General features: G+C 38.5%; 1 protein-coding gene across 8 annotated transcripts in view; it reads left to right on the top strand.

The window, feature by feature from the left end:
- Positions 1 to 14167, top strand: part of SDCCAG8 (SHH signaling and ciliogenesis regulator SDCCAG8) — a 241883-nt gene that overhangs the window by 140098 nt on the left and 87618 nt on the right. For 6 of the 8 annotated variants that reach the window (XM_041751159.1, XM_041751144.1, XM_041751169.1 and 3 more), the window contains 2 exons: positions 9262 to 9389; positions 11469 to 11577. The exons of 1 other annotated variant lie outside the window; for it this stretch is intronic. In XM_041751159.1, the coding sequence (XP_041607093.1) occupies positions 9262 to 9389; positions 11469 to 11577 (237 nt within the window). The remainder of the gene's footprint in view (positions 1 to 9261; positions 9390 to 11468; positions 11578 to 14167) is intronic. One more of the 8 variants, XM_041751185.1, reaches the window with a different exon arrangement.

The following is a 14167-nucleotide window of genomic DNA, read 5'->3' as shown; positions in this document are numbered from 1 at the left end:
AAGTGGGCCCATGATGTCATAAAATAGAATAGACTAACAATCACTTACGCATCAGAGACCTCTGAGCTCTCAATAAATGTTCAGGGTGAAAATCGTTGAAATGTGCATTTGGTGGTTGTTCAGTCTCAGTATCTACCTATGGCAGCTACCATCTCTCCGAAACAAATTCAGAAATTGCTCTTGCTATTGCTGTAGTAATAAGTGCTCTCCCTCCTTCTGATGTTGTCCCTCCCCATCTGTTCCCGACACTGCAGCCAGAGTGATCTTTCTGAAGCATGAGTGTGATCACAACACTCCCCTGCTTAAAGCCCTGCGTTGGCTCCCTATTTCCCTCAGGATGGAGTCCTTAAAAATAACTTCATGTTCTGGCTCCTGCCTACATCTTCAGTCTCTTCTTTCTCCAATCTCCCTCTACCAGCAGCTCGCTTCTACCCTGCAACGTGTGTATCCACCCTTCAGTCTTGCCAAGGCTGTTTGCAATTTTCCAAAGGCACCTGGGTTATCCCTCCCTGAATCTTTGGGCATGCTGTCCACTTAGCTTGTCACAATATTCTTCTCATTCTTTGCATGGCTATTTACAGCTCATTTTCAGCCTCTAATTATTTTTTTTAAGAATATTTATTTATTTATTTATTTATTTATTTATTTATTTATTTGAGAGAAAAAGAGAGCACGAGCAGGGGTACAGACAGAGAGGGACAGGAAGACTCCCTGCTGAGCAGGGAGTGTGACTTGATCCCAGGACCCCGAAATCATGACCTGAGCTGAAGGCAGACGCTTAACCAGCTGAGCCACCCAGGCACCCTCAGGCTGTAATTTTTTAAACTTCCTAAAAACCCTCCCTGACTGTATGCACCTTGCCACTCTCCAACTCCTGTCCCGTCTTCCTGTATGATAGCAGGCATTTAGCCCTATTTTCATATTTACCATTCTGTCTTAGTTGTTCTTTCTTCTCTGTCTTCTTCACCATGAGTTCTGAAGGCACTGTCACGGTCTGTGTCTTGTACACTGATGCATCCCCACACTTCTGTGTGTGGCACAAAGTAGGTGTTTGAGTATTTGTCGAATGGATGAGCAGTAGGAGTCTGACGAAATCACTCATGTGAGGCGATGCCATGAAATGGAAGTATATTGAACTGGAAGCAAAAAGATAGATGTCAGTTCTAGCTCTGCCACTTCATACTGGCTGTGCACCGTTGAGCAAATATCTTAATTCTCTGGGCTTGAGATGTCTCTCATGTCAAGCAGGGTTAACTGTTCCATCTTCCTGGCTTCCAGAATTGTTATAAGAGTAGAGAGGTCAATTCATTTTGAATGTTCTTTACAAAACAGAAAGCACGAGTGTGGGGAGACACTGAGTTGGTTAAGATTGCGTGGTTTTGTCTGCTGTGAATGCAAGTGGCGCACAAGATATCTCATCAAGCACGGCCTCCTTTGCTTGACAGTTAGCATTTCCAAATTATTTTGGAGATACTGTAAGAACACTTTTGGAGAGCCACTTATTTTTAGGGATGTTTTTGTTAATTATTTCCTTTCTTTTGTGTTTATTCCTTTGAAAGATGTTGATCTCCTTTCTGTTTCTGCTTCCTTTCCTAGAAGTGACTCATGTTCTAATCTGATAACTCATGTTTCAACATTGTACTTAAAATTCTGACACACTTTGCAGTGAAGAAAATAGAAATAATTTACTCTAGGAAATATGAGTGATGCCATTAGGGTTTTTTTTTTTTTTTTTTGCGTACTTGAGGAAGTAGGGGTTGCTGAAAGCTACTCCTCTTGTATTTTTTTATCCCTCTTGTATTTTTTTAAATTTGTTTATGTATTTATTCAAATACAAGAACCTAGCCCTTGTAAACAAGTATAGGATTTTTTTTGTTCTTGTCAAACATGGAAGACATCATGTTGTCCACTAATTTTACTGTTGTTTTTATTTTGTTGTTATTGTCCATAACAATATAAAACTTAATTAGATGTTGGCCAAAATAGGGACTATCTTATCCTGTTCTCTTCCAATCAGTAGATAGGAGGACCTTTAAACCTTGTGGAGACTTAGTACTTTACATCTCTTAACAGTTGTTTATTCGTTCATTCATTCATTTATTTGTCCATCAAATATTTGTTGACCACACAGCGATGTCCCAGGCCACTCCAGGCTCTTGGGATAAATTAGTGAGCAAAACCAAGGACTCTATTTTTTAGGTACTTACATTCTACATAAGATGTACGTGTCTTATCTTCTGAGGCCAGAGATGTAGTTGTGTGCCTTTTAACGTTTTTGTAAAGCTCAGTGTATTTCTTTAAGGAGGATATGACTAATTGATAGTGTCATTGTAGGAGGAAGTGATCCAATAACATATGGGACAAATGGAGAAGGAGAACTATCTGGGAATTCAGCTATCAAGGTGGATGATATAACTCTTAAAAGACACACACGGATAATTGAATTATTTCAGTTATCTTTTTAACCTTCTCTCATTTCTCTGTACCCCTGACAAACTAAGAGATTGAAACATAGGGATTCATACTGTGGACTTTAGAGTCAGGTTGGCCTGGATTTCCTGGCTATGCCCCTTAATAACTAGGAGATTTCGATCAAGTAATAAAACCTTTCTAGGCCTCAGTTTCCTAGTTTATAAAGTAAGGATAAGAATCTACCTCAGGAAAAAAAAAAAAAAAAGAATCTACCTCAGAGGCTTGGTATGAGAATTAAATAAAAGGAAAAATGTAAAGAGTTTAGCATACAGTAAACATTAATAAGTAATACCTTACCAAAATTATTCATCCTTTAAGGTAGGATCTTTTTTCTACCCTATTTGAATGAAGAACCCCGGGATTAAAAGAATTAAGTTACTGGTCCATGGCCACATAAGTAACAAGAAGGTGAATGCCATGATTTGACACTGTAGCTGTGTGAGTTTTCTACTGTTTTCTGTTGCCTCTCAAGATAATAATTTTTCCAGAACACAAAGAAAATAAACTGAAAGTGGAACGTATACATTTGTGTAAAAAAAATAAATAAAAATTTTAAAAGCCACTAAAACTGTCAGCAAATATTTAATTCTAGTTAATAGTAGATATGCTTTCTATAGCAGATTAGCAATTTTCTGTGTATACAATATAAGTTTGAACAAATGAGTAAATATGTTGAAGATAATGGGAGCCAAGTTTCTCACTGTTGAGGAAGAAAATTATAGTGATGGAAAGAAGGGAGACTAGGTTTTATCTATGCTGTTGGGTTGGAATTAGAAAGATTAGTGTGAAAGTACATGTATTATTAATATGCACTTATGTGGAAAAAATAATTATATATTTCTACCTTTGTATGTATATTCTTATCCTGGTACTGTCTACTAAGGTTATTTAGAAGCAGACTTCTCAGTAGCAGTGTGCACCACCTGATGACAAATCTTGGTTCTAAATACCATTCTCCACTAAAAGGCAGAAGAGTTCCTTGGACAAATGATGATTGCAAGACTGGTACAAGGATAGTACCAGATGAGCCTGGAACATCTTGGTGGGGATAGAAGGCCAAGGCATTCATAGGAGTACGAGAGAGATATAGGAAACAGCTTGAAGGGGTTCTCACTGGCCAAATCTAAGATGAGTTAAACAAAAAAATAAATAATGGCCGTAATAGATTATAGCCCACTGAGTAAAATAGAAATCTATGACTCCATGCCGATATCAATGAATTAATAAAGGGAGAGAAGGGAAGACCCTTTTTTTTATGATAGAGAGAGAGAGAGGCAGAGACACAGGCAGAGGGAGAAGCAGGCTCCATGCACCGGGAGCCCGACATGGGACTCGATCCTGGGTCTCCAGGATCGCGCCCTGGGCCAAAGGCAGGCGCCAAACTGCTGCGCCACCCAGGGATCAGACCCTTTCTTGCAGCACAATGTTAACTAACAAATAAGGAAGAATGTTAGGATAGAAGAGTCACCATTGGATGTAAAATTAGTGGATTAGAATTTAATGAGGAATAGGGTATTTAAGTGGTCTTAGCATCTCCCAACAAATTACCTATCAATTACAAAGAAGGAGGTAGTACCTTTATAGTGGAGAAGCCTGGGAGAGCCCACCTAACCAGTGGTATACCAGGGCTGCCTCATGCCAGCCTATGAAAGCCAACCATGTATATTTTGTCCCAAATGTGTGTTCAGTGATGTTACTTTGGTAGCCTAAAACAGGCCATGGTAGAAGCATTTACATTGGAAATTGGTAAGCACTACAAATAAACAGTTCTGTCCCTCTGGAGACCAGTTATTAAACATTTTATAGCATACCAATGACATTAAACAAGTGTTCAAAGATAATATTGCTAATGTTGGGACAAATAAACATCATGTGTCTTAACTCATAATAACACCCATACCTCTCTGCTGCTTTTCTATATAATTCCATCAGGAATGGCTCTTGGCTAGAAAGCATGTTAGAAAGGGTCTGATAGGGCAACCTGGGTGGCTCAGCAGTTTAGCACCGCCTTCAGCCTAGGGCATGATCCTGGAGACCCAGGATTGAGTCTCATGTCAGGCTCCCTGCATGGAGCCTGCTTCTCCCTCTGCCTGTGTCTCTGCCTGTGTGTGTGTGTGTGTGTGTGTGTCTCATGAATAAATAAATAAAATCTTTAAAAAAATTTTTTTTAAAAAGGGTCTGATAACTTTGTCTTACCAATACTGTCACAAAACTCTCTATATTGACAGGACTGGTGCCTCAAATCACTGCCACTATAGGCCTCATTCTCGGGTTAGACTTGAAGCTTTCATCATTTCTGTCCCAGACTCATTGATGAACTTTAGGATCATCAGAAACTTTTAGTTCTTCAATGTAGCTATAAAATTTTAAATGTCCTTAAAAAAACCTAATAAGTCATTTTTTCTCTTCAACATGAATATTTTTTAAATAGCAGGATTTAAAATAATGATACAGAAATGTTGGGGATCAGAACAGTTCCTCAGTCTGTTTCTTTAATGGGATGGTATGTATCATTGCAGACATTCTTAGAAAATATAATCAACCACAACTATAATTGGAAAAAAGGAGTGGCAAAACCTCTGTGTGTACATAGTCTGTGTTTTAAGTCTATCCAGTACTTTTGACTTTAACTCTTGTCATCAAGAAAACATTGACATGGCCACGCATGCATTTGTGGCCACTGGTGATTGTGAATAATTTGGGGAAGAAGAAAGATGTTCCTATTGTAGTCCATTTGCTCCTTTTTAAATTAGCTCTATGGAGGTAAATTTAAATATAAAAATCACCAACTTTAGGTGTGCAATGAAATATATTTAGGCAAATGTATACAGAGGTGGAACCATCATAATCCTAATACAGAATATTTCTGTCAACTCCAAATTTTCCTCATGCCTATTTGTTGCCTCACACTCATCCCCTGTCCTCAGTTCCTGGTGGCACTCATGTGTCACTCTAGTGTTTACTTTTCTAGAACATCATGTAAATGAAATCATACAATATGTTTTTGGTGCCTGGCTTCTTTAACTAAGCATACTGCTTTTGAGGCTCACTTGTGAGTTATACTTACAGTACCTTGTTCCTTTTTATTCCTACTATTCCTAGTATCCCTGTAAGGCTATAACACAATTCGTTTATCCACTTGGCAGTTAATAGACATTTAGATTGTTTCTAGTTTTTAGCTATTATAAATACATCTTTCAGCCTCATTTTAATCACAAACAAGAAATTCTTCTTTACTGACATTGCTTTTATTCCAGTTTATAAAATATGGCTAGCTACAAATCTGATTAAGTGAAATCATCAGTGTTCTGAGTGAGAACGGAAAGAAACCCAGTTTGGGAAGACCAGCTCAGCTACCCTTCAGGGCGCTCTCACACTCCACTGGGACTGACCTCTCATTTTTCTTAGCTTTGGTAGTTTACCCCTTATAGCTTTCTTATCATGTATTCCACCTTCTACTTCCTATTTTAGCCATTTTTAATTCCCTGTCAGGAGCAAGGACTATGCCATATTTGTCATTATTTGACTCCGTGCCTAGCAGAGTGTCTTTCACATAATACAGTTATGATAAATATTAAATGAATTGATTTGAATTCTTCCCTAATCCCTCCCTTGGATACATAAGTGGTTTTTATTAATTCTTTCATCCATGATTACATTACCTCTGGAGTGTCATAAAATAGGTTTCCCTAGATCAGAATATTTCAAATACCACCTCTGCCTTCACATCACTTACAATGTAACCTTGAGCAGATTTCTTTTTTCAGCTGTAATGTGAAAGGATGTGATTAAACAGATCTGAGATTCCCTTTCAGTTCTAACATTGTAAGGTTTTATAAAAAGCCTACTAAGTCGGGGCAGCCCCGGTGGCCCAGTGGTTTAGCACCGGCTGCAGCCCAGGGCGTGATCCTGGAGACCCTGGATCGAGTCCCCCGTCAGGCTCTCTGCATGGAGCCTGCTTCTCCCTCTGCCTGTGTCTCTGCCTCTCTCTCTCTCTGCATCTCTATGAATAAATAAATAAAATCTTTAAAAAAAAAAAAGCCTACTAAGTCAGAAAGAACCTACAGGAGGAGAACGCAACACGGGAGTAATGGGGGCTGAAGGGAGGAAATAGGAAAGTACGGGTATGCCATGTTTTTATCCATTAAAAAAAATGTGAACTGGACTTGTGATCATTTCGTACCACAGATATTGAATCATTATGTTGTACACCTGAAACTATTATGTCAATTATACCTCAATTAAAATTATAAAATAATATGTAGTTTCTTAAATACAGTAAAAATTGGAGAAGGATTCAAGAAACAAGACAAGACATGGTGTATAACTCAACATTTGTTAGTAGAGCTTTTTTTTTTTTTAATTTCATTTATTTATTTGCGAGAGCAAAGAGAGTGCACATATGAGAGGCAGGGAGGGGCAGAGGGAGAAGCAATCTCCCTGCTGAACCGAGAGCCTGACCTGGTGCTCGATCCCAGGACCCTGGGATCATGACCTGAGCCGAAGGCAGACGCTTAACTGACTGAGCCACCCAGGCACTTTGGTCGAGCATTCTTTTAAATTGTCTTATTTTATAAGGAGAGGTACAATAACAATAGTTATTTTTTCTATTATAAATTTAGAATATCAGTTATTAGGCAGCTTCTCATGCTAAAAATTGATGTTGAGACCCTTATGTAGAAGAACCATAGCCACAGTTTACCAAGGGTAGCCCCAGTTATCACTATTGTCCTGGTATGATTATCAATAGCTCTCCTTTTCACTCTCAAATGCATATTGGTTTTGTATCCATTTGTATTGGTGCATTGTATGGCTACCCGGTTTTTAGTGATCTCAGAGCCCCACATCTCCCTGCCTATAACCAGGGGTCTGACCTAAATGTGGTTACTCAGTGGAAGAGTTCACAGTGTTCTTTTTTAGGCTCATTCCTTCGGGAGCATGATCTCCAGCTGACAGAGGCACCAGAGCCACTATCATCCAGGCACTCTTCTTTTTAACGTGTATGAGAAGTTTTTGCCCCCTCATTACCAGCTTGAGCAGATTCTCCAGCCTCACTAAAGACTGCACCCTCCCGTCCCCCATGGTAAGGGTATAAGAACCATCTATTCATTAAGCATTCACTGCTGACTTCTTATGTGCCAATCCTAAGGCGGGCTCAGGATTTAGAGACAGAAAGATGACAAGAAGCAATAATTCAAGTGTGATAAATGCTATCTTAGTAGGATGTATCCATTTACAACATATACTTGATTTAGGAGAGAATGGAAGGAGAGGGGAGAATTTTGAGCAGACTTCAAAGGACCAGGGTACATTGAGTAGAAGGGCAGGGGTGGGGGTGGAACTGGATGGTGGGGGAGACATCCCAGGAAAACAGAGACATAATCAGTGATCCACAGGCAGAAGATGCATGAAGTGACTGGGGAGGCAAAAAGTGGCCTAGTGTATCTATTTGTTGCAATATACCAGTTTGGAACTTAGTGTGAGGGAAGACCTTGGAGCAAGTCCAGGGGGGTGTTGTTATTAGAAGCACCAGAAGGGACCTTATTTCACATTTAACGTGGACTCCTGATGATTCCATTTGAGTGAGGTATGGGTATAGTTTCCTTCTGAAATTTTACACCACAACATTACTGCATGCATTGACCAATTTCAATACAGACTTTCCTTATGTTGCTTTATAATTAGAAGCCAATGAATCGAAGCTCCACAGCGGTATGTAGACTACTAGTGATAGCTTTATGGAATTGTTTATTTTTAGTTTGGCAAAGGCAAGGCAGTAAATATCTCAATTAGTAAACTAAAACAGCACGGATGAGAAATGCCCACAAGGAGATAAGGAGTTAGAAATAACTAAGTCAGTTAATTAAAGGAAACCCTCATTTCACTTACCCATATTTAGAGTATGAGGAACAAACCTAATGTGTGTGTGTGTGTGTGTGTGTGGTGTCAGTATCTACACTGCTGCCAGCAATGTGATCCTGTACATTCTTCAGCTTCTAATTGTTTAGGCAGTTTCTTTCTTTAGGAACCACTGTGATAGGATATTGACCTGGTGGGATGACCCATCTCAAGGAGTCAATATCCCATCACCCAGGGGTGGGATATTGTCTTGGACTGTGGCATATTCTTATCTTGCAAATTCTCTCAAGTGACCCAAAAGGGGTCTTATTATGAAATGCTGGGGAAGTTATTCGTTTTCATATTCATATTTATATTCCCATTATGTGGCCTAATGTGTGAAGATGTATACTGAAAACATGCACGTGGCAGAAGCATTTATTTGCTTCTAGATAGGATCTCCTACATTCTATCTGAGATTCCATTTTAAGTTGGAGAGGAAAAGCAGAGTGGTCTACAAAGCTTAGTTTCAAGAATTTAAGTTTTGGTGTATTGAATCATGCCTTTTGTAGAACCACAAGATCCGTAGGAAATCTGACCATTCAAAAGCTAAAACAACAATTGGTGGCACAGAACGTTGACAGTCTTAACCAAAAAGGGGGTATGTGTTTTAAAGTTACAAAATATTCAGAGGTCATGATGTTTTGATTTTTAAAGTTGTATACTTTAGTCCCTTTCAATGTATGGCATGTATTGAATACGCTATGAAAGGACCTTTGGCTCGTCCCCCACAGGGGGCGGGGAGGGATTGCGGGAGAGTCTGGCAATGATTGTTGTCTTCTTCTGCTTCACAATTTACAATGTATCAGCTCTCTGTGGTCTGTAGGGGAAATGGTGGGCCTTGATGCATCTGTAGATTACATTTCTGTCTGTCTCCTCTCTGCTTTGTAGACTGGAAAAAGATAGCATTCAGCAGAGCTTTAGCAACGAAGCAAAGGCTCAAGCCCTTCAGGCCCAGCAAAGAGAGCAGGAGCTGACACAGAAGATACAGCAAATGGAGACCCAGCATGACAAAACTGGTAGGTGGTAGGGAAAGATTAGAGCCTGGGCACTGGCTCACAAGCCAGGCCCACGCCTTACTGTGAAATGACATCAGGAACACCTGTAACCTTTGGCTGGCCGAAGGGAGCAGATGCTAACTACACCGGAGATTCCGAATTACATATTAGTTAGCGTTTAAAAGAGAAAATGGAAAGTATTGCCCACTGTCTGTTGATTTCAGAGTGCTGCTCTCACATCTGTTGCACCATCTGGATTATGAGTTTATTTACCTGTGTTCAAGAAACGTAAAGCTGAGAGAGACCACAACAAAGTAGAAAAACAAAGGGCTTGTTTTTGGCTGGGTTTTCAGGCACACATGTTATATAAAAAAATAGCATCAGAAGCTCTGCGGGAAATGCTCTGAGCTTACAGTTAGAGTCTCCTGAATAGCATTGAACAGTTCCCACAGTACACACATTATAGCTACTCTAAAAGCCTAATGAGTTTGCTTCAGCATCCAAACTGGAGAAAAGCTTTAGCCATTAATCGGTTCTTAATTCACTGTCGCAGCTGGATGTAATTCAGTGGCTCCAAATTGATATGTTCCTTTATTTAATCTTTGCAGCTTCGAACATTTTTAGCATTTGTATGATTTCCCCACCTCCCCCAGCCCAATCTAGAGTGATGTTTAATCCTTTGCATTCTTCAAGTTCTCAAACTGCTGTGAAAATTCACTAATACAAGGCATTGACCACAGCTGGCAGCTTGGCTAAAAATTGCCATCTTTCATCACATCGGTGCTATTTTGCAGACTGAGTTGGCCAGTAACTCTTTACCTTTAATTTGAAAGTAAAATGCACTTTGTTCAAAGCAGGCAGTTTGATGTGTTCAGTCGGAGCATTCTGTGGTTCCTTTCACTTTTGAGTTGTGTGTTCACAGACAGTGTTAGTCAAAACAAGACCATGTCAGTCATTATAATTCCACACCACATACTCCAAGCTGATTGTACTATTAAAACAAAAGTTTAATTGATCCTGTCTCTTCCAGAAAAGTGTTGCTTAATTTTTAGTGCCTTGATTTATTTTGCTTTGTAGATTATATGCTTTTTGCCAATAAATAGCTAAAATCAGAAAGAAATAAACGGATTTGTTAAACCTTACACTTAAAGATAATTTTCACATGATCTCCTGTGCACCTTTTTGATGACATGGTAAAAAAAAATTATTGTTATCCTATAGGTGAAAAATTGTAGGATAAAATTCATTAAATCATTTATTTGCTTCTAAAAGGCAAATGTCATATTGACTCACATGATTCCCTCTAGCGTTTTTCCAGAATCAGTAGTTGTTTGTCCAGTAAGAATAAGAGGAGGAAATCCTAGGAAAAATTAGTGTTTACCCCTCCTGCTCGCAAGATTCTAGTAATCAAGGAGTGTTGAGCAGAATCTCTGATTCTAAATACTCCGTGAGAATATTTAACTGTTAAGAGCTCCTTAAGGACACTTCCTTTTATTTTGTACAAATATATCACACTCTCTTCAGTTCCTTTGACCACATCTTCAGTGAAACTCATACTGTTGACAATAAAATCCAAATTTGAAGGAAAATCATGTATTTTACCTTCATAATTAAAGAAGTATATGCAAGGGGTTGGAACAGTGAGATACGTGGGTGAATATGAAACATAAAGTATGAATTACAGTATAGAAGAGAGTTCCTCCATTATTTTAGTTGTGAATTATCTAATTGTGATCATTTTTGACAGTTTATAGTAAAATTGTTAAAATAAAAATATAATATCTTGCATATTACAAAGATACAGGCATCTATGGCTTCAATTGAGATATCTGACAGTTTATCAACACCTTAAAACATTACCCCAAGCTAGAGTGATCAAAAATGTTTTCGGTGTGTAATTATTAGACAAATTAATGCCTCCCAAGATTCAGTGTCTTTCCGGGTGAGTGGTCCTTTGACTTAGGACCTTGAAATTGACCAAGTGGCTTACGAGAAATGGGTTAGCGGTCTTAGCACTTTTACCAATCTACATATGGAAGCCCTGCAGAATTACAACCATAAATATCTTATATTGGTGGGGGGGTTTATTGTTATTTCTAGAAAATGAACAGTATTCATTGCTGACCTCCCAGAATACATTTTTGACAAAGTTAAAGGAAGAGTGCTGTGCATTAGCCAAGAAACTGGAGCAAATCTCTCAAAAAAGCAGGTAGGTAATGTTACACAATACTTTCAGAGCACTGTTTGTGTGAATACTGTCATTTTTTTTCTTAAAAAACAGTATTTCCACTATTTGAAGCTAATGTCAAAATTAGATATGTGTTGACATATTTCCTGTGAAAATATTTTCTCTGTATGACAGTTTCTTAATTATCCATACAGACACCTAGGTGTTTTTTCATGATTATGTGTATGTACTATTATTTGACTTTTTTAATGTTCAGAATTGATAATTATAAAACTTCAGAACACAAAGTTCAAGATGGCAAGTATTTTAATAAAGGATTCAGATAAATCAATCAAGCAGTTTTAAAGTCTTACGTTGGTACAGTTAACATTTTAATCTGTTATCACAGTGCTCCACGAACACCCAGAAGCTGTTTCTAGGTCAAATGATAATAGATGAAATGTATATCTATAAAAATGAAAGTAGGTGATACTTGAAAATAAATAAACCCAAACCATCCTTTTGTTCTCCTAAAATTGACTTGTTTTACAGTAAGCTATCATTCATTTTGTAGATACACTGTTCTTTTATGAGATACATTGATTGGGATCTTCATAAATTATTTTCTGCACATTTTCTAATCATATTACTTCCCATGGATGGATGATTTTATACTCTAAATGACAAGAAGCCTGAATTCTCATCTCAGCTCTGAGAGTGTGTAATCTTAGGCAAATTTACTTGACCTGCTTATGCTTAAACTGTGCTTTCCTCTTGTAAATGAATGATATTGGATAGAATCACTTTGAACTGAACTATAAAAGGCATCATTCATGTAGCTAACTAGACATCAGAAGTCCCATTAAAATACAACCTAATGGAAAAATAACCTGTAGATGTCTTCTATTTTTTTCTGAAGCTCACTAAGATCTGCACAGAGCAAGTGATAGAGTTCAACAAACAAACTTCTGACTTAGGTATCTCATTCAGAAAGAATTTCCAAGAGAATCAGAGCAAATCTGATCAACCTGAGCCCTATCTTGGGGTCCTGCATCAATGAGGTGGCTTAGCTGATGGAATCCCCATCCCTGAATCATGTAGGAAACCAGAATGCTTATGAATCCAGTTCGTTCTGCTCATAGGAAGACAGAGCCTCCTAAAAAGCACTGGAATATGCTCTGACGTGTGCACCTCCTTAGCAATTACTAATTATTATTTTTTAAAGATTTTATTTATCTATTCATGAGAGAAACAGAGAGAGAGAGAGAGAGAGAGAGAGAGACAGGCAGAGACAGAAGCAGGCTCCATGCAGGGAGCCCAACGTGGGACTTGATCCCGGGACTCCAGGATCACACCCTGGGCTGAAGGCAGGTGCTAAACCGCTGAGCCACCCAGAGATCCCCAGAAATTACTAATTAAATATCTTGTTTGGGTAGAGAACAAGCTCAGGGTGCCAAAATCCCAGATATTTTCAGGAAGTTTGACAGGGAAACCCAAATGATTTTTTCATGGAAGAGACCCTTATATCAATAGTAGCTATTGCTAATTAGAAATATTTAATTTGCCTCACATAAACTCCAAAGTAAAGGATTTGTTAGAAATAAACAAAAAAAAACTATCATATAATTTAAGAAAAAGTTATATTGGTCTGGGACTTAAAGGATTGTGCTATCTTAAGATTGCTTTGTGATCAATTATTAATTACCTTGCTCTCTAAGGAGATGTAATTCTGGAGATCACAGCATATAAAGAGAAGGACGTGTACTATGCTTGGTATATGTTATTTAATTCTTACAACTTGAGACAGGAATTATTATCTTCTTTTACATGTGAGGGAGCCAATACTCAGAGTATTTAAATAGCTGGAAAGTGGGAGAGCTAGAGTCTATCATAGATATTTCTAGTTCCAAGGCCTATAATCTTTCTTGTAATAAGTATAATATTTTATATCTACTACCAAAGAAAATCGAGGCCAAAGTAGTGATGATGAAAAAGTTTGGGAAAGAAAAATTCTTATTTAAATTCCCCTGGAGAAGTAGGCATGCTTGTCATGGGAGGGGAGCCTGTGAGCCTGGGTCAACCTGTGCCCTGTGCCCCGGGCCCTCTTTTTGCTGATCTAAATCCTTTCATTTACCCTGTACAGACTGAACCTCAGGCCCTCTCTACCTCCTCTTGCTTTGGATCCCTCCAGTGTCTGACCACTACTGTGTTGATGAGTGTGTTCCTCTATGTGTGACACACACATGGCACTCAGTACATATTTACTGACTAAATGAATGAAACAGGTATGGTTTTACACCCTCATATCTTGCCTGATTCTGGTCCCAACCTATTCCTTTGTTGATGACAGGCAAGGTGCAGTAAAAACCATTTCAGAATTCAGGAAGAACTAGGTTTGACTCTCACTTGGCTGCGTGACCTTGGGTACATTGCCTAATATCTCTAAACTTCAGCTTCTCCATCTACAAAATATATATATTTTTAAATTATTGATTGATTAATGGATTGAGAACATGAAGGGGGTCAGGAGGGGCAGAGGGAGAAGAGAGAGAGAATCTCAAATAGGTTCCACACTCAGTGTGGAGCTTGACCCTGAGATCATGACCTGAGCTGAAACCAAGAGTCAGATGCT

Source organism: Vulpes lagopus, chromosome 1 (genome assembly GCF_018345385.1).
Source record: "Vulpes lagopus strain Blue_001 chromosome 1, ASM1834538v1, whole genome shotgun sequence".
Taxonomy (NCBI): Eukaryota; Metazoa; Chordata; class Mammalia; order Carnivora; family Canidae; genus Vulpes; species Vulpes lagopus.
Note: the sequence above shows the minus strand (reverse complement) of the source record. Positions and strands in the feature narration are given on the sequence as shown.